General features: G+C 37.4%; 1 protein-coding gene across 3 annotated transcripts in view; it reads left to right on the forward strand.

The window, feature by feature from the left end:
* LAMA2 (laminin subunit alpha 2) overlaps nt 1-21,702 on the forward strand; it is a 614,868-nt gene that overhangs the window by 483,991 nt on the left and 109,175 nt on the right. For all 3 annotated transcript variants that reach the window (XM_047859508.1, XM_047859510.1, XM_047859509.1), the window contains exons 36-40: nt 2,012-2,174; nt 3,472-3,682; nt 10,460-10,576; nt 11,270-11,433; nt 12,734-12,872. In XM_047859508.1, the coding sequence (XP_047715464.1) occupies nt 2,012-2,174; nt 3,472-3,682; nt 10,460-10,576; nt 11,270-11,433; nt 12,734-12,872 (794 nt within the window). The remainder of the gene's footprint in view (nt 1-2,011; nt 2,175-3,471; nt 3,683-10,459; nt 10,577-11,269; nt 11,434-12,733; nt 12,873-21,702) is intronic.

The following is a 21,702-nucleotide window of genomic DNA, read 5'->3' on the forward strand; positions in this document are numbered from 1 at the left end:
CCTTACATTTAATCATTGGCATTCTGGCATATTTCTCACAAAGCCTGCTGGATGATGGAACTTTCCAATTAATCAGTCCATGGTCACTGTGGTTCCTTCACAAACACAATAAAGCCTAGGTGATAACTTAGCAACAGTAGTGGTGGAATCTTGAGAAGTTTCCTTGGTGTATTTCAAAGTATGACTGTTAAGTAGTTGACCAAGAAAGAGCCACCCTCACTAACTTCTAGGAAAACAGCACATGTGCAATAATTTCTATCACAAGGCTAGGAATGACCATATTTGTTCTTTAAAACACCTGACTTAAATTGTTCTACAGATTAAATCATGGCTATCAGAATAAGGAGTTGACTGCAGCAACTTTCTAACCAAATCCATTTATCATGAAAAGAGAATTTGGGGTGCCTGGGTGCCTCAATCAGTTAAGTGTCTGACTCTTAGTTTCAGCTCAGGTCATGATCTCACAGTTTGGTTCATGAGATCCAGCCTAGCGTCAGGCTCCACACTAATAGCACAGAGCTTGCTTGGGATTTTCTCTCTCACTACCTTTCTCTCTGCCCCTCCCCATCTCACATGCACACACACTCTCTCTTTCTCTCTCTCAAAATAAATAAAAAAAGAGAATTCAAAAGATGCATTTTGGAAGGATAAATAAAAGGTTAAAACTCAATTCCTTCTGCTAAACCATGATTTTCAAACTCTAGCATACATCTGAAGCCCCTAGAGGGCTTGTTAGAACATGGATTGCTGGTCCCTACCCTCAGAATTTTTAACTCTGTAGATCTGGAACAGGGCCTGAGAATCTCTATTTCTAATAAGTTCCCGGGTGAGGCTGATGATGCTTGTTTGGGGACCACATTTCAGAACCACTGTCACACCCTTCATGGCTAATGTCACACCCTTCACGGCTGCTCTATTTGGCCTATGTGTACCTGTTTCAGGAACTCTGAATACTATCGTCAGAACTCTGAATACAGCTCCAACCAGTTTCAATAAGAAAACAATAAATGAATTTTCAGAATTCTTTATGTCCTAAATGCATCTTAAGATAGAGCATTGAATAGTAGAAAATGTCTCTTAGCCAATCCAGAACCTCATTCTAGGGATGTTCACAGGTAATATTATAGAAATAAGGTTTGGCACACAAGAGTTTGAGAAAACCTCTCCTTTCAACTTGTTAAGTTAATGTGCCATAAAACACACTTCAAGAGAAGTTGGCCTAAAACTAACGGGTAGAACTGCATAAATGTTTCAACGCACCGGTTTTTCAAACTTTTATTCAACATAGAATTCTTTTTTTCAAATGAAATCTTGCCCAGAACACTAACCTATAAAATAGACACTTGACAGAATAGACATCATGTGTAGAATACCTGGAGCACCTAGGGAATCCTAAGATTCTGAACAGCACGGTTTGAACTTTATTTAAAGCTTAATAAACACAGACGCTTACAGTGGATGTTATTGCTAGAAGGTAGCTTTGAGCCCTAATCTGTAGCCCTTGTCCCAAGACCAGTGCTTCCTCCCTCATTCCTTCCACCAAATGAGCACAGAACTGTGCAGAAGTACAAAGGCAGGTTTGTTTTCAGAGATCTCCTCACTGATAGCTTTTCCCTACTCAGGATTTAAAAATGGACTGAATGTGATTGTGTCTTATCGGCCGTGCAGATTCTGTGCTTTCCTCTTCCAAAGGGAATGCTACATGTATCATTGCTTACCTCTTCCCTGGAAAGGGTTGGAACCATTTTCTTGTTTGCATTTTCTTCCTTGGGAACTAGAGACACCCTCCTTTAAGGACTGTGCCTCCCAAAAGAAATATAAAATGGAGAAATATGTCACCTTTCCCTTATTGGTATGGATTGTTATTAACTACCTCCCTGTTAACCAGCAGGAACACTCATGGCAAACTACATTTCATTTGGAGATCGTGGGGAAGAGCAGACTCTTGGTGCCATTTTTGCATGTGGCATTTTTGTTTACTAATTTACAAAATTTGTTTTACCCCCTGCAGCTGTAAATGAAAAAGCTGTGAGACTAAATGAAACTCTAGGAATTCAAGACCAGGACTTTGAGAGAAATTTGCAAGGGCTTCAGAAAGAGATTGATCAGATGATGACTGAACTGAGGAGGAAAAATCTTGATAAACAAAAGGAAGTTGCCGAAGATGAGTTAGTGTGAGTAGATACTCTGTTATTTTTTTACTTGATAAACTGAATTTTTCAAATGGTTGTTTACAATTTTCTAAAATTTTCATCACACTTATAAGTAGAAGAAGATGCTATTTTATTTTCCACTTAGTAATAATTTGTCTTGCTCTAAAATTGATTAAAAGTATGTTTTTGCCTATGTTTAAATAATCAAATAAATGATCTTTTTTGGGTTTGCTGTCCCTTCCACAATTAGGCTAATGGACTTGGTTTATTAATTGCCTGTATTAGGGATTTCTAAACCATCAAAGGGGTTTTTTTTTGCGTGTGTTAATAAAAATATCTTTGGATAATTATGAATTTAGCAGCCCATTCTATACATTTTATCATTTTAGGAAATGCTGAATAGAAGGGTCGTCAAATAATAAATGCCTAATACCTTGAAATAAGGGCTGAAAATTTGAGGTTGGAAATAGCAATAGTGATTTTACTAATGTAAATGAACTCTGTGACCACACACTCAGGAAAAAAAAATCATTGTTACATTTATAGTCGGCTAACTTCAAAGTGATGGTGTTATTAATATTTAAGTAATATATACTAAGCCAACAATATCAGCAACACCTGAGAACTTGTTAGACATACAAAGTATTAAACCCCACTGCAGACCTACTGAATCCAGAGATCTGGGGATGGGGGCCAGCAATCAGTTTTGACAGGCACTCCAGGAGATTATAATGGCTGTTAGTTTGAGAACTACTGTTTTCCAAGTAGTTTGCCTTTCATAAGGGCAATATTATCACTTTAGGAAAACCATTAAGTTAAATTCAGGAAACTCCCAGATCACTCAGTTGAAAGAAAAAGAAACGTAGGTCAACATCATGATGCCATATTAGCATGTCAATAAAACAGTTCTGCTAACAGTTTTTAACCAAACATATCAATGTTCATACCTTATATCCAAAGTAACAGAGAAAATGTACCACTATGGTGAATCAGGAGACTTTTTTTTTGTATGTGAAGCAAACCATAAAACTTACTTCATCAGTCAGATTATGAAAATAACATGAGACTCTTTCCAGTTGAAAATGCTATATTACTAACACATTTTAAATGCGTGTATGTTGTGTGCTTTCATATTAATTACAAATGGCCTTGCCACTTTTCAGGTACCCATTTTCATCTTGATTTAGCACACAGTCAGTCTGCTTTAAATATCGTCTTATTTTCCATTGATTTAATACTAGCATTGCTATTTAATACCAATAAACCACGAGGCAGTGACAAGGGCTTATTGTCTGTTACTGGGCGGGGGTGACTGCAGGGCTGCAGAAGGCCTTCTGAAGAAGGTGAAGAAGTTCTTTGGAGAGTCCCGAGAGAAGACGGAAAAAGCAGAGAAGGATATCCGGGCGATACTGGCAGACAACAAAGATAAAGTGGATGCTGCTTGGGACCTGTTGAGAGAAGCCACCGATAAAATCAGAGAGGCTAATCGCTTATCTGCAGCAAATCAGAAAAACATGACTGCTTTGGAGGTGAGTCTTAGGGATTCTCATTTGAATCTATAGGTTGGATGGGGCAGGGATTGAACATAGCTGGAAAAGTCAAGTTGATGCACATTTACAGAAATCAAGAACAACTCTGAAAGGAGACTTCTAAGAAGCAGATCAGGAAATAATCCTTTTAAAAAAAATTAATGACTATATTTTTGAGAGAGAGAGAGAGAGAGCGTGCACACACACAAGAGCAAAGGTGAGCAGGGGAGGGACAGAGAGGGAAACAGAATCTGAAGCAGACTCCAGGCTCTGAGCTGTCAGCACAGACCCCAACATGGGACTCGAACTCAGGAACCATGAGATGATGACCTGAGCCAAAGTCAGACACTTAACTGACTGAGCCACCCAGGCACACCAGAAATGATCCTATATATAAAAAAAAAAAATCAAGGACCATTGCCATAGACTCAAATAAAATTAGATAACAAAGTATTGAAGATTTTAAGGACAGTGTGATACAGTGGAAGGAACTCTTTCCTGGGAGTCAGAGGACCTTGATCTTAATGATGACTGTGTCACTAACTAGAAATATGCCTTGGACAAGTCAGTTAAAGTCTCTAAGCCTCAGTCTTCAAACTACACAGTAAGTGCATTTTATGTGATTGCATCCAAGGTATCTTCGAGTACCAATCTCATATGGTTTTGTAACCCATGCAATCTAATCCACAAACCATTGTTTAGACATATAACTACCGAGGGTCACAAAAGTGCCAACTTACTTTCTAATGGAATCTGGGCACACTGAGAGTCCAGTGCTTGGGAAAGATTTTGGTTCCCTTTTCCTTTGCAATGTGTTCCATGCAAATGATATTTTAACAGGGACTAACATGAACATATCACGTCTGAGTTATATTTTTCCCTCTTTTCCCTCACCGACAAGAGATAATTCTCTCCTCAAGAAATGATGGGCACCTTCTGCCTTTTTTAGAGAGGTTATGAGGCTAGAACCAAAATAGATTTTTCCTTTTCTTCCTCCCTCCATCGCTCAATGCCTTCCTTTTTCTTCCTTCCTTCCTCCTTTCTGTTCCTTCTTTCTCTTTCTTAATACTTACCATGACAACTTGATCACTTTTCCCAGCAGTAAATTCAGCACGTATGATGGTGCAAACTGTATTAGGTATTTAAACAACAACTTCTCCCCAGAAACAAAACTTCCTTTGCTGTTTTCAAAGTATTTGACCCCAACAGATCTGAAAACAGCGGCAGATCTCTTTCTCTTCTAGTGTATAATCTCACCTTCATTATAACTGAACACTCTCTGGCATATATGATGCTTTCAAAAATGTTTGTGGGATGGCAGTTGAATAAAACAAATCTGGATTTTTTTTCCCATCTCATTTCTTTCCATTTTCCTTTAGAGTAAGAAGTAAGAGGATGAATTAATTTTTTGAAGGTTTTTTTTTTTTCTGGGATTCACCCTTGTCATGTTGATGGAAGATGGAGAAGGCTCACTTTTTTCCTAACTGAGGTATCTAATCTTAACCAATTTGGAGTCTACTGACATGCTGGAAATATTAAAGAAAAAGTGCCATCTTGTGAAGCAGGATGTCAGGCTATCGTCCTATCCCCAGTGCTGACATGATTCATCCTGCTCAGGGACACACCAGTGGTGTAACTTACCCGGAGGTGCACCTCTCCATTTTATGGCAACAGTTTAAGAAATTAAAATTACCTGTGTGGAAAGCATAATAAGCATTTGGGAAGTATTTCAAGAAGAGTTATAGTGGTGCAGTAAATGGTCCTTTCAGCTACTCCTTCCTTTTAGTGATGTTTAAAACCAGGAGCCATCATTCTTGGGCACCCCTAGAGATGCCTGGAGCTTATGTAGTCAGTATTGCGATTCTAAGTGGTCCTTTTTGTATTTTCATTTTATGTGTCATGCTTAACTAAAGGCTTGTTAAAAACTTACTGGAGTAAATAGATAAACTGATGAAATTAACATGAGTAAGGCACAGCTTACTTAAGATTGCCAGGGCTCATTAGGTTAATTACCAAGCTTCCTGCTATACCAACTGACTGAGAAATCAACTGAACAGTTTGTTAAAAGACGGGGTCCCTGAGCTCCTACCCAGAGTCTGAGTTGGTTAGTCTGGACTTGGCTTAGGGTTCATATTTTAAAACTCTCCCCAGATTATTCTGATGTGTATACTGGTTTGAGAACAACTGACACATTGTATCCGTTCAATTGAATAACGAGCTGTGTTTTATTTTATTTTTTTTAAATGCTTATTTATTTTTGAGAGAGAGAGACAGAGTGTGAGCAGGGGAGGAGCAGAGAGAGAAAGGGAGACACAGAATCTGAAGCAGGCTCCAGACTCCGAGCTGTCAACACAGAGCCTTGATGTGGGGCTCAAACTCACGAACCGTGAGATCATGACCTGAGCCAAGTCGGAGGCTTAACCGACTGAGCCACCCAGGTGCCCCATGAGCTGTGTTTTAGACAAATTGTGCCTGTGCTCACAAAGAAGGTGCTATAATTAAAACACAACTCAATGTTATTTGTTTGCTTTAAGGAGATAAGCATGTATTATTTGTTAAAAACACTTACTAAGCCCCTACTAATTTCAAGAAATGTGCCAAACAAATGTTGATTAGATCAAACACTGGTCCTTATGGTGTGATCCTTGGAACAGCAACATCAGTATCAACTAGAAACTTGTTAAAAATACAAATTCTTGAGGTCTGCCCCAAATCTGTCAACTCAGAAACTGGGAGTGGCACCCAGCCACCTGTGTTTTAAAAATGCCTCCAGTGATTCAGATGTAGCCTTAGGTTTGAGAACCATTGAAGTAAAGAATAAAACACCATCTCTGATGATTTCAGGTGACTTGTGTTTAGTGGGAAGTACACACAAGTAAGTCACTTCATGCACTGCAGTAACATCATGAAACTAAACAAAGAGAGGGCATCTAAATCACCCCCTGGGTTAAGGAGGACTTCATAGAGGACATGATATGTGTGCTGAGTCCTGCATGATAAGCACAAGTGAGTCGAAGCAGAAAAGGAAGAATATTCCAGAAATAGGGAAAACCACAAACAAAGACATGGAGAGGAAAAAGAAAATATAAAACATTTGGGAGAAAATTCAGCTCTTTGATAGGATTAGAACGACGACTTCACGGGGACAAACAGGGGATGGAAAGCCAGAGAAGACAGACGAGGTCCAGAACTTGAGTAATAAAAGACCAAGTACATTATGATCAAGTTAAGGAATTTGGGGGTTATCCTGGAAACTATCAGAAGCCACTGTAACATTGGAGTCATGGATTAAAGTTACATTTGGGGAAAGTTGTGAGTGGTTCATATAAACTGGAGAGTTCATTTGGTATTAGGAAATCATGTAGTATAAGGCTTGGAAAATAGGCAGTGGTGATCTACAATGCCTGTCAGGCACCTACCTCAGCAAGGTGCTGTTGGTAACAGAGGTGTTCGAGACTGAATAGGAATGATTCCTGGCCTCGTAGAACTTAACATTCAGGCAGCTTCACAGTATATAATTCTGAGATTAATATAGGCTAGGAATATCAGCAAAAGACTCACACGCACAAAAAATGATGGCATCCTAGCTGAGACTGAGAGAAATGATGGGGTCACATGAGCCCCAACACAGAGCTCTGGAAGTGCACGGTGGTGTTAGGAAATGTCAGAACAGTGAAGCTCACTGCCGAGCTACAGAAGTGTGTAGTAGAAGATAGCTCTGGAAACGGCATTTGGAGCTAGATCAGAGGGGCTCTGAATGCAAATTTCTGGAGCACGGGATCAGAGGGCACTTGCAGCGATGGAGAGAAGGCGGAGAGGACCGTGTGCCTGGGTCACATCAAGAATGTGAGCAATTCAGTTACGCGAGGGAACATGTATTGAACAGTCTGTCCCTAAATCGACCATTAGGAAACTGCAAAAGGAAGGATTGCAAAGAAAGTAGTTAGTTGCTAGACAGAGAGGACGGTAGCTTTTGCAGGCTCTTAAGCCTTCCACCTCACCCAAAAAGGTTTTAAATTTACAGAGCTCTGGAATGAATTAAGATCTAATTAGAAGTTAAAAGTAGAGATGCAATCAACTTTGATACATATAGACTGTTTTTATGGAATTTATATTATAGCAAGGGAGATAATCCCTAAGCCAATAAACAAGTATGTAATATAGACACAAAGTCTGGAGCATGGACTAGTATACATAATAAGTGATATGTTCAGCGATATCGCACCTGTAGTCAATATGTTGTGCTTCCTCAGTTGTACGTAGTTCAACAGGCTGTTCATTTCTACTACTCTGTCACCGATTTGCACTAAGTAACAGTGCTTTTCGCAACTCTCAGGAGGGGCAATCAAGATGGTTCAATCTATACAAAAAATACCATTATCTATGATTCTATGGTTTGTGGCCACCCTGTAGAATATAATTCAGACAAATGAGTGCTAAGAGGAGGACCAAAATGAAGTAATTATAATAGTTAACGATTACATTGTGTCTGCTGTGTGCCAGGCAGTGTTGTAAGTCAGTTCCTCTCAAATTTTACTATGTAGATCACCTGGAGTTCTTGTTAAAGTACAGTTTCTGAGTTGGTAGTTCTTGAAAAGGCGATGAGATCATCTATTTCTAATACCTTTCCAGGTGATGCTGATGCTGCTGGTTAATGGCCCACATTTTGAGAAGCAAGGGACTAAACCTTTTATCTGGGGCTACATAAATCACTCGCCCCTGTTTTTCATAGCTTGTGAGTGGGCAGAGCTAGGATCCCGACCCAGGCAGGCTATTCCCTGAATCTGGTTTGTAATTGCTGTGGTATATAGATAATAATTGGGATGAAGATGGCGGCTGTTTTAGATAGGTGATCAGAGAAGTGACCAGAAACAGCGTGGGGGAGGAAACAAGGCAAAGAACTGAGCGAGAGCACATCACGGAGGGAACTACAGCAGCAGAGAATTGGAACAAGACATAGGGACTGGCAGTGGACTTACGTGGTTGGTGAAGAGAAGGGGGGAGAAAGGTATGAAATCAGTGCTATCCCAGTGCAAATAAGGCAAATGATTTCTATAATAGGAGTGACAGTCCTTTCATAGCTCAAGACCTAGGCTTCTTCATCAGGTAGACCAGGTTCAAACCTTAACTGCACAGGTAGTGTGACCTTGAGTAAATCACTTGTTCAAGTTCCTATTCTTTTAAAAGGTGATACACACAGGACCTGTAGAGTTAGTGTAGAATTTACTGAGAAAATCCTATAAACTACCTGGCACATATTGAGACATAAATGAATATAAAACTAGCATTATTATCTATATAACAACATAAATGGCAGAGGTTTAAAATTGATGCAGTTAAATGCACAAGTGTTTGGGAGAATGAGTGAGATGTATAAAGAAAAACATATACACAAATGTTTGCTCCAAATAGAAAAATAACAATAGGTCTCTGTCATCAATTTTATCCTTCTAGGCTAGGAATCAGTTTCATGTAGTTTTAAGACAAGCTATCAGTATCAAGGAAAAATGAGAGCTTGTTCTCTTTTCATGGAACAGCCCATTAAGTTTATTCTTCCATGTGTTCATTTCTCTTTTTTTGAAAAGCACTTTCCTTAAGTCCCCTTAAAAATCTCACTTCTTCCAATTTTTACAGAACTCCCATAGAATAAATCTGCTTATGTCTATGCTCACAGAATACTCCTTTGGCCCTGCATTCTGGAATGTAACGTCTAGTTCCAATGTAATTCAGGGTACTACCACATGTTCAGTAATACATATTCAGCACTTGCACTTACACAAGTTTAAAATGGGTATTGATCTTGCTTTAAAAATAGTTTCTAGGGACGACACCTGGGTGGCTCAGTCGGTTAAGCCCCTGACTTTGGCTCAGGTCATGATCTCACGGTTCTGAGCTCGAGCCCCACATGGGGCTCTGTGCTGACAGCTCAGAGCATGGAGCCTGCTTCAGATTCTGTGTGTGTGTCTCTCTCTGACCCTCCCCCACTCATACTCTGTCTCTGTCTCTCTGTCTCTCTCTTAAAAATAAACATTGAGGTGCCTGGGTGGCTCAGTCAATTAAGTGTCTGACTTCGGCTTGGGTCATGATCTCACAGCTTGTGAGTTTGAGCCCCACATCAGGCTCTGTGCTGACAGCTTGGAGCCTGGAGCCTGCTTCAGATTCTGTGTCTCCCTCTTTCTCTCTGCCCCTCCCCTGCTCACATTCTGTCTCTCTCTCAAAAAATAAATAAACATTGAAAAAAATTTTTTAAATAAATATTAAAAACAAGTTAATAGTTTTTAGGGGCACCTGAGTAACTCAGTTGGTTGACTGTCCAACTCTTGGTTTTGGCACAGGTCAGGATCCGAGGGTTGTGGGGTAGGATCCATGCTCAGCATGAAGTCTGCTTAAGATTCTCTCTCTCTTTCTCTCTCTCTGCCCCCTCCCCCACTCATGCTCTCTCTCTCTCTCTCTTTCTCTCCCTCTAAAATAAAAAATAATCAAAAATTTTAAAATGTAGTCTTTAATTCCTCAGCTAACATCACATAACTTTTCTTCTCTTGGGTGACTTTGTCACACTGAGAGGAAGAAAGTACTTATATAGGGATTTAAATAAAATAACTCTCAAAGGACTGGCCAGGTAGTTTGTAGCATTCCCATCTGTTCTCATTGTCAACACGACGTGCCTTGTTCACAAAGCCTACGTTCAGGCAGCTCGAGGAAGTCAAGAAAGAATACAGGGTCGGATAGGGTTTCCTCCGAAGGGCATTTTGATGTTTTGTTCCTACTGTGCTACAGAAAAAGAAGGAAGCTATCGAAAATGGCAAACAACAAACTGAGAACACTTTAAAAGACGGCAATGACATACTCAGTGAAGCCAACCGTCTTGCAGATGAAATCAACTCCGTCATAGATGTGAGTACTTGATAAAACCCAAAGGGAAAAGAAAATAATAATGATACAGGCTTTCATAAATAGGACACAATCAAAAAATCTCAGTAACATAAGCAAATCCTAATTTTTTTTCTTGTGGGTATCAAATTGTTTTTGGACTATTCCATTATGCTTGTGCCTAGCTCTTGGCAACAGTTAAAACTTCACACTGTTCTCCCAACAGACATGAGAGGGTACTCATAAACACTCACGCAAACCTGTATTTTTTTCCACAGTGATGAAGGATATTTCTTATTCCTAGGATAGCCCTTCAGATCTGCTTCAATATTTATATAATGTTAGTTGAAAGAGAAATGTAAACTATTAGCAGACTTTTAATATCCTAATGCAGTAGACACTGTGGTATATGGGAATAGAAACACAGATGATCTAAAAGATCCTAATGACGACCACTTATGCATTTATACCTACAAAGTAGCATTTTCTTAGAAAAATATAGTTAGGTTCTTCTTGGTGTAAATTGGCTTCATATATTTCCTAATCCCTCTCATTAAATAACAGCTTTTATTCTGTCCTCTCTTTTGGCTGTGTTAGTAAAATTGAAATTTCTTTTTAAAAAGTAAGTGTGTGGAATTGTATCTCCTAGAGAAATTAGTAACCGATTGGAGGCTTGTAGTCACATACTTAAAATGCCCTCTTTTCTCTACACATCAGTATGTTGAAGATATTCAAACTAAGTTGCCACCCATGTCTGAGGAGCTGAAAGATAAAATAGATGACCTCTCCCAGGAAATACAGGACAGAAACCTTGCTGAGAAGGTGTCCCAGGCTGAGAGCCATGCAGCTCAGTTGAATGACTCATCTGCTGTCCTTGATGGGTATGTCATTTGTTGTCGCAAATGCCTTTGTATCTTGACGCTTGTCCAAAAGTTGTGACTCGCAGAAATGGTAGAGAATCTCTTTGAAATCTTGATTTCTCTAATTATGAGCATACGAGCTACTCGGTCTTTCTGTGGAAAAGCCTAATTAGGAGGGTCTGGGCAAAGTTCCACTGAAGCAGCTTCAAAAGTCTGAGTTAAAAGTGGATTCAAATATGGCTTGGTAGGGAGTGAACATAGCCCTAGGCTATGCTAAGAAAAAATATTTTTTATTCTTTATTAGAGAGCACAGTGGTTGCCTTATTAGCATTTTAAATAATAATATGTAAACACACATTCCATTTCAAATTCTAGTTTTATATTTTTAATTAAATCAAAACTATTGTTAAAAGACTGGCTTTTGAAAATGTGGCCCCATACATAGTCTTTAAATCTTTTTTTTTTTTTTTCTGTTTCAAACTCCAGGGAGACACTACATAGTTCCCTTGTGTAATAGGCTAGGACTCTTATTTGGGTCAGAGGAGGGAGAGGCAAGTGACAAGGTGTGTTTGACCTATAAATAGCCTTCTACGTGTAAGTGGTATGTTCCCCTACAATTTTGGAGTCATCATAATATAAATATAGGTCCTATAACCCCCAAGAAGAATTTTCTCAAATAAATCTGTTATTTAATATATAACATGTGTAAGATTCTATTCCAATACTTAATATGCATGACACAAAGGAAAATATCCATGTTTGAAGACCCTGGACACAATTCACACTCAATTCATTTTACAATAAACTATTACCAATTTTGCATGGAGGGTAGTGAATGGAGCAGTAAGTTAGAGGTCCACAGATGCAAGCTCCAAGTTTTTAATTAGTGGTGTGTCGGTCATGTAACCTGACACAAGCTATCTAACCTTCATTTATATCCATCTGGGAAGTACACCTATCCTAAAGAGATTTTGTGAAATTCATTCCAGTAATATGGTACAAGCGCTCTGAAACGTATAGCGTGCCTTACAAATGATGTTAAGGATCATCTCACTGCTCACAGTTTGCAAGGTGCATGAGGTTGCAGAAATGTTTGAGTGGGTATTAAAAAATATGTTGGTAGTATTTCATAGCTGAATTATTTAGGAATATGAATTTAAATTGACAACTACAATATAATGCAATAAGCAGATATTTCATGATGACTTGGAAATATAATTGTCCTGGCTGGGATCATTTAAGCCATATTTGTTATAAGTAGAATGGTCTTCATTTGGGTACCAACTGCTCTGACGTTCTTTTCTGGGGGTAATCCTAACAGAATCCTTGACGAAGCTAAAAACATCTCCTTCAATGCCACTGCAGCCTTCAATGCTTACAGCAATATTAAGGACTCTATTGATGAAGCTGAGAAAATTGCCCAAGAAGCCAAAGATCTTGCACATGAAGCTACAAAACTGGTAAGAACCAAATAGTGCTTCGTACTAAGAATGTGGGTCAATCTGTTTGAGTAAGTACCTAGACTAAATTTCTCAAATTGAAATGAGCTCTGGAAAATCCTAGTAAGTTAGAATATTTATTTTGAATTATTTTCAAAGGCTCCTTTTAAATCATATCCAAAATAAACATCCAGTGTGCTGTAATCATAACAGAATTCTTTTCTCAGTCTCTCACTACTTCCCACTACTGATAAGGGCCTCGAAATTATTGCAGATGCCAAGCGGCTTTGTGCCACCAACTCACAGAAGAAAAGCAGTCAAACATAAGACTCTGGACAGGGAAATGTGTCACTATTATTCCAAATATCATCAGTAAGAAAGTGCCCAGAAAATTAACACCACTGCTTATGGCTACCCACAAATTTGGTATATGTGAAGTTTGACTATAAAGTGTCCATTTTGCAAAACACATGAGATCATATGCTTCTAAATTCCTTATACTGTTTTTAGCACAATGGAAACCTTTGCTTTCAAAGCAACCTTTGACTGCTGTCATTGTTCAAAATAAATTTGGAATTAATATTTCAGAATTTGGGGGTTCCAATTATAGCACGTTATCTTGTGTATTTTCAATACTGACAAATCTTCATTCTTTATACATCAACATTTTTTAAATAAGTTATGTGATACACCTTCATAATATTATTGTAGGTTATTGAAGGTTAGAAAACACTTCATAGGAAGCACATGGTGAGTTAAAATGTTCTGAATTGAATGTTCTGAATCCCTTTGGTCTTCACATCAAAATTTTGAGGAAAAAAAAAGCTTGATTGGACATTTGACTGTGAATGAAATACACATAAATATTTAGTGTTAGAGAAACAGATCAATATTTGTTGTGATTTAATATTGGGCACAAAGGTATCTAGGATCTCAGGGATATTAAATGCATTTACTACACTCTTAGAATGTTTATTTAGTGATGGTAGTGAAAACATCATATTCCATCAACAATTGCTACTGTTTCTGTTCCTCTGGAATAAGCTCTAATACCATATGTTCTGAGTATTTCTTTTTCAACGTTTTTTTATTTTTTTATTTTTTTGGGGACAGAGAGAGACAGAGCATGAATGGGGGAGGGGCAGAGAGAGAGGGAGACACAGAATCCGAAACAGGCTCCAGGCTCTGAGCCATCAGCCCAGAGCCCGACGCGGGGCTCGAACTCACGGACCGCGAGATCGTGACCTGGCTGAAGTCGGACGCTTAACCGACTGCGCCACCCAGGCGCCCCTGTTCTGAGTATTTCTTATTCAAAATTGTGATATGACTATTGCAGAAACTTCCCTATGGCTAGTTATCCTTTCAAAATGAATCTGTTTTTTTTTAATCTAAACTATTTATCCATCTTCTCATAATCTTCTATTTTAAAGACCCAAATTTCCAAGGTCACCATTTTCATTTGGCCTATGCTTTATCGCAAGACCATTTTAAGCGTCTAACACAGTACCTGGCAAATAGTAGGCACTCAGGAATGAATGAATGAATGTCATTCTAACTAATATCTTTCAAGTCTATTTACATTCATTTGTACCAATAAAAATCTCACTATTGTCATGACTTCATCTTTATAAACTTCTAACTATTATTTTATTAAAGAGCTGTTTTATTTCACCCAATTTTAATACTATCACCTTATGTCTAGAAGACTGACATTTTTATGCAGACACAAAATATTCACTTTCCTCAATACTGATGCTTATACGTGATAATCTAGCCAGCCTCAAACACAGAGCTGGGATGAGTTGTAATGCTTTACAACATGTCTTCTTGTTATCATCATTCTTTCTCTCCTTCCACATCCCACATAAAAATAATTAAATGTCTAAAAAAGTACAAAATAAATGCTAGGGGCACCTGGGTGGCTAAGTTGGTTAAGCGTCCAACCTCAGCTCAGATCATGATCTCACAGTTCATGGGTTCAAAAAGCACATTGGGCTTTGTGCTGACAGCCCGGAGCCTGCAGCCTGCTTTGGATTCTGTGTCTCCCTCTCTCTCTGCCCCTTCCCCACTTGTGCTCTGTCTGTCTCTCTCTCTCTCTCTCTCTCTCTCTCTGTCTCAAAAATAAATAAACATTAAAACATTTTTAAATAAACAAATTCTAAAGAGAATAATTTATTAAATGGTTCTTAGCAAACTCAAAGAAGACAGATTTGTCCCAGAAAGTTTATTGGACTAAACAGAAAGTTTGATTCATGAACAGAATAAATGAAGCTTTCATTTTAATGTCATGATAACATAGTTGTATTTTACTAGAAATTAAACATATTTGCCAATCATTACATTGCACAATTACGTAGATAGGACTAGAATGACAGAAATGTAAGAGTCGGTATTATTGCTGGATTATAGATACATACAGAAGAGTGTGATTGTTTGTTATTTATGTATGAAAGAATTCAAGAGTAACAAATCAGAAGAGTCCTTTACACATTTGAGTCTAAAAAGAAGGAAAAATGTTCTCAATGAATCAGAAAGGAAGGACAAAGAAACAAAGCAGGAATTTATATGAGGAGAAAAATGGCCTGTTAGACAAGCAATAAAACAACCAATTACGACTGTGAAGAGATGGACGTGAGATAATATGAGAAGAAAAAAGCCATAAGAACAGAAACAAATGAATGGTAGAAAAAACGACAAAGCATAACTGACAGCATTTTTAAAGTAACTTCGCTTTTTTAAAAACTACTTAAAGCTACCTATTTATAAATACACACATTGTCATTGGAAGGAAAATATGAATGTTGATCACTTAACTAAATAATAAGCAGGTGGAGTTTGTATACATTTAAAGATGATAGTGGAATATCCCTAAGCAATGATTACCAGCTACTTGTCTTGTATATATCATTTATTTAAATATTGAAATGAAGTATTTGGGGAAAGTAGACATTATGAAAAAATAGGTATGGTTTTTCTGCTAGTGTTGGGTGGGAAAAATACTGTAAAGCATTTGTTTTCCTACACATAATCTCCAAGATAAAATTTCATGTAGTACCTCTCATTGGTGGGTGCAAGGAAAGAAGGGAAATATGTCATAGGTCAGAAAAGAGAATATGATGATCCAATTATTTTGTTTTAATCTTAATTGCTTTGGTGCTATAAAAAGTCCTCAGATGCTAAAAGAACAGAGAATCAAACTTGTTTAAAAAACTTTCCAGATGATAGATGAACTTAAAACCTATGTTATAAACCAAATCAGGTTTTAGAAGTAGGTGAACAAATAGATTTCACAGAATGCCGGATCCTTGGAATGACCACCAGAGAGGCAACAGGCATGGTTTCAGGGGCCCTGAAATAGGAGGCCCTCTGCCCTTTCCACTGGAAAGGTCGTAGATGCTATGCATTTGAATCTGGTGCATTCCAATAACAACAAAAACAATTGAAAAGAAGGGTAATGTAGAATAAATTCCATAGTTCTGGTTCTTACACATCATGAGGAATCATCACACAGCAATAATCGTACAGTCTCACCTATTCTGAAATGTCATCTTCCTTCCTTTCCTGTCTCACTCCCTTGGTCTAAGTCAGTGCAGTGTGCTGTGTCATATATACTCCCATGTAGGCAGTCATCACCTTCCATTGGTATCTTGCATTTAAAAAAATGAATCACTCTTTCATTTCCTCTGGCAACAGAAAGCTTCCTCTCTTCAGTCCCCTCTTGTCCACCCTGCAGTCATTGTCTGAAGCTTCCTCTTTCTCTCTGCCTGTGTCTGTCTCTCTCATACCCACATACCAACAATATTCATTAATACCCTCTAGCCCAGGATCCCCTTTCTCAATTAGTCTCAGCATTCAGTCTGAGCTTCACTAGAATGAACATTAGGAATAGAAGAATTTATACTGGGCTTCAACCCCAGTATACTGTGTGTTTTTTTATTCTCCAAGTTCAAGTTCTGTTTCTTGCTAAAAGTATACATCATTCAAGGGAGTCATAATTCTAAAAATATTTAGCATGGTCTTTTCCAGGCATTTCTGGAAAAAAAATAGTATAAAATACAGAAGAAAATAAAAGCAGTTTGTAAGTAATGAATTTTTCCCCCACAGAGACAAAGATAGTGAAATAGTAAAGAACAGTGCTGTATAATCAAGATGTAGGCTTTAGATAAACTACAGAGATGAGGGGAATGTCTAATATATATTTTAGGAGTGCCTGGGTGGCTCAGTCGGTTCAGCATCGACTCCTGAGCTCAGCTCAGGTCATGATCCCACTATTTGTGAGACTGAGCTCAGTGTCAGGCTCTGCACTGATAGTGGGGAGTATTTTTGGATTTCTCTCTCTCCCTTTGCCTCTCCCTCACTCTTGCATGTGTGAGCTCTCTTTCTCTGTCTCTGTCGCTCTCTCAAAAATAAATAAATAAATTAAATTAAATGCATCTATTTTATAGCAAGAAATATACCTAAAAATTAATTAAGTTTAAAGTTTTAACCTTGATTCTAATAAATACATAAACTGATAAACTGCTGTTGCAAGTGACTTTCCAGTGTTTGTTCCTTAACATGGAAAATAGATACCCATAGAAACCTCAAAAGGAGCTTTCTCTTGCTTTAGGGTCAAGAGTCTAAGGAATAAATGAAATTTTTGTAAATTTTCTCTTATGTGGCAGATCAGTAGGGAGAAAAACGCTGATAGAAATTAAGGACACTAGAAAGGAAAGCCAAAGATTTCTGACAACATGCAGCCTGAGTTAATTCAGATCCATCCTGACGTTAGAAATTCATAGAAATGCTAAATAAATTATAACTCCCCAAATTTAATACATACTTCACTTTAGAAAGAAGCAACAAAAGGAAATCTAGGGGTGGGTGGCTCAGTCAGTTAAGCATCTGACTTTGGCTCAGGTTATGATCTCATGGTTCGTGAGTTCGAGCCCCACGTTGGGCCCTGTGCTGACAGTTCGAAGACTGGAGTCTGTTTCAGATTCTGTCTCTGTCTCTCTACCCCTCCCCTACTCTCTCTCTGTCTCTCTCTCAAATATAAAAAATACAACATAAAAAAAATTTTTTAATCTAAAAATATAGAGAGGTTAAAAAAGAATGGCACACTCTAGAGCTGGCACCTTGGTAGCTCAATGGATTTGGAACATAAATATAGTTCCTAATGTCTAGGGGCTGGGATTTTAAAGACCAGGCAGGGAGAGATGACATCCCAGCCGTCACCTTGAACCTACAAGAGAAGTCTCTGACTGAAAGTACGTAAAAACATGAGACTCTGGAACAATTGTCTTCATCAGTGAACACTCATGCCTTCCAGTTCAGGAACATTCCGAGAAGCCTTGTTTCTTTTCATGCCCTCATTGTGAAAAATGTCTCTCATAAGATGCTAAAATCACAAGCCTATGGATTGAAGTCCAAATTTATACCATTCATATGGTACAAGACTTTCCAAGCTGAGACATTAATGGAGGGGGTACTAGTCCTGGCTGTTGAAACCTCTACAGCATCTAGGAAGATGCAGAAAACTAGTCTTTAGATACAATATAAATAATCAAGTAGGAGTGAGGATAGGTAGGTAAAGTCCTTAACACGACCCTGAGATTATCAAAAAATCTAAAAGTGAATATAAAATGAAAGCGTTTAAATTATTAAAATTTTAGGAGAATGAATTGAAAAGATTGATGGAAGAGGAACTAAAGACTATAGAAATTTGTAAAAGAGACAGATAAAATTTCTAAAACTGAAAAATATAGTAATTAAAATTAAAAATTGAATGGGAGGACCAAACAACATATTAGTAGCAGATGAAAAGAGAATTAATTGAAAGAGTTGAAAACATTTCCCAGAATGCGACCAACATGGTAAAATATAAAAGGCACTTAAGAAATAGAGAATGCAGATTGTGAAAATGTAAGTCTGTGAGGAGTTCCAGAAGTTGAAAAGAGTGAGAATGAGGAGGAGTAATGGTCAAGAGATACTGAAAATTCTCCAGTATTGGTGAAAGATAGGAGTTCACAAATTAAGGAAAATAATCATGATAAAATAAGTCCACACATGGAAAGATCCGTGTTAAACTTATAGAGACCAAATAGAAAAAGAAAACAAAATCTTAAAATAATCTAGAGAGCAAATGCAGATTATCTCCAAAGGAATAAGATTTGTCAGTTAGCATATATCCCATTGAAGTCACGATAGCAATCAAAAAAGAAAGGACTAGTATCCTCATGGTGCTGATATAATATGCTGATCAACTCAAATTCCTATACCCTGCTAAACCTCATTTAGAGGGGAGGACAACATAATGGCATCTTCAGAGAAAAACTGAGGGTTTACCAATCATAGACTTTCATCAAGCTGCTATAAAACACACTTCAAAAGGAATGCTAATAAAATCAAGGAAATTGGCGATTAAAGAGAAAAGTGAACAGAAAAAGTAAATGTACACAATCTAAGCATTATGAAAATCATAATGATGATAATTACTAAATGTATGGAATTGTTTTAAAAAGCATAACGAAAACATGAGAATAATAACATGATAATGGGGCAGATGGTCAGGGTTAGAAGTTTTTTAAAGTCTTTAAAATTTGGGGAGGACAGTAAAAAATTGGTTAGATTTAATCTTTTTTAAGTATATGTATTAAACATTGAGGATAATTATAGAAGAATAAAAATAGTAGTAGTAATCAGAGTTCTCCAGAGAAACAGAAGCAGTAGAATGTAGATAGCTGGATGGATGGATGGATGGATGGATGGATGGACAGATGGATGGATGGATAGAAAGAAAGAAAGAAAGAAAGAAAGAAAGAAAGAAAGAAAGAAAGAAAGATTTGAAATTTGCCTTAAGGGGAGGGACTGTCAAGTCTGAATTCTTCAAGACAAACCAGTAGGATGGGGACTCAGAGAAGAGTTGATGTAGTCTCAAATCCAGAGATAGTCTGGAGGCAGAATTCTTTATTTTTGAGGGATGCCAGTCTTTTCTTTTAAGACAATTAACTGATTAGATGAGATTTACCTACCTTTTATAGAGAGTATTCTGCCTTACTCAAAGTCTAGTGATTTAAATGTTAATTACATCTAAGAGAGACTTTCGCAGCAAGGTGTAGACTGACCAAAAACTGGATACCATAGCCTAGCCAAATTGACAAATAAATTTAACCATAACAAACAGCTATACTTTCCAAATAAATGAAGAGGAAAAAAAATGTGGAGAGCGAAATTTTCAATCAATTCTATAAAAGGCAAAAAAAAAAAGAAAGAAAGAAAGAAAGAAAACAAGCAAAAATAAATGGTAAATATAAAGCATAAAATGTGATAGAATTAAATCAAGATACATATAGGCCAGGGTAATTATTACTAACTACCTCAAGAAATAACCCCTGAAAATTCAGTTGCTTACATCACAATCTAAATTGATTTCTCATATCATACTCAATGTGTTTCAGAACACCCTACTCCATCTTGTAGCTACACCATACTACATAACCTCCAAGGTTGTCCTGGCAGGGAAAGAGAGAGACAAAAGAGACATGCCTACTCTTCCCTCCCTTGGCCTGGACGATATCTGCTCTATTGATCAGGAATAGTCACATGCCTCAATCGAACTATAAGAGAGGCTAGGAAAAATGGGCACATAGAATTTTTGATGAGCATTAAATGTCTCAGTTTCAAGTTATCTTCATAATAAATATAGGTTAAAATTACTAGTTTTATGACAATATTATATTGGATTCAAAGTGTTTAACAAACACAGCCATCTGTATATGACATACACAAAATAACATTAACTCTTAGGGTACAGAAGACTGAAAAAGAAGGGGTGCAAAAAATATACACCAGGGTAACTCTAATCATAAGAAAGCTGGTGTACTAATATTAATAAACAATCAAAATAGGCTTTACATTTTAAAAAAGTTATGAGAGATAAAGAAAAACCTCTCAATATAATGAAAGAATCAAGTTAGCAGGAAGAATAAAAATTTTTGAACCCAAAGAGTAAGAATGAATAAAGGCAAAAGTCAGAATGAGGAAATCAACATATCCACAATAATAGTGGGAAGTTTTACCATTTCTCTCTTAAAACTTCATAGGTCAAGCAAGGAGATGTAAGGATGAAGGAGATTTGAAAAGTACAATAAACAAGCTTGATTTAATGGTCTTATAGAACTCTACATCAATTAGATAATTAATTCTATATGCCCCGTTATATAAAGCATACATGAACCTTAAAAAAAAAAAAAAGACCATGAACTAGATCACAAAACAAGTATAAGCAAATCCTTTTTTTTTAATTTTTTAATGTTTATTTATTTTTGAAGGAGAGAGACAGAGGGTGAGTGGGGGAGGGGCAGAGAGAGACGGAGACACAGAATCTGAAACAGGCTCCAGGCTCCGAGCTGTCCGCACAGAGCTCTAACTCACAAACCGCAAGATCATGACCTGAGCCGAAGTCGGATGCTTAACCAACTGAGCCACCCAGGCACCCCAAGCAAATCCTACTGAGCCAGCAGCACCTAGATTGTATTCTGTGATCATGGTGCAATAAAATTAAGAAATTATGCAGAAAGATTGCTCCCCAAAAATGTTTTAAAGAAAAAAAATCACACTTCAAAGTAATTCATGGGTCAAAGAAAAATGGAGTTTGAAATTACAACTATGAAATATTTAATAGCTAAATGGAAATAAAACTTCTACACATCAAAATTTGTGAAGTACAAATAAAGTGTCACTAAAGTGGCAAGTGAAGTTTGAAATGCAGATATTAGGAAAAAACAAGAACTGAAACGAATTATCTAAAGTTTCTGTTCAAGAAATTAAAAATAATATATAAAGGAAAAAAAAGAAAAGCAGAAATTAA

The sequence above is a fragment of the Prionailurus viverrinus genome, chromosome B2, assembly GCF_022837055.1.
Source record: "Prionailurus viverrinus isolate Anna chromosome B2, UM_Priviv_1.0, whole genome shotgun sequence".
Classification (NCBI taxonomy): domain Eukaryota; kingdom Metazoa; phylum Chordata; class Mammalia; order Carnivora; family Felidae; genus Prionailurus; species Prionailurus viverrinus.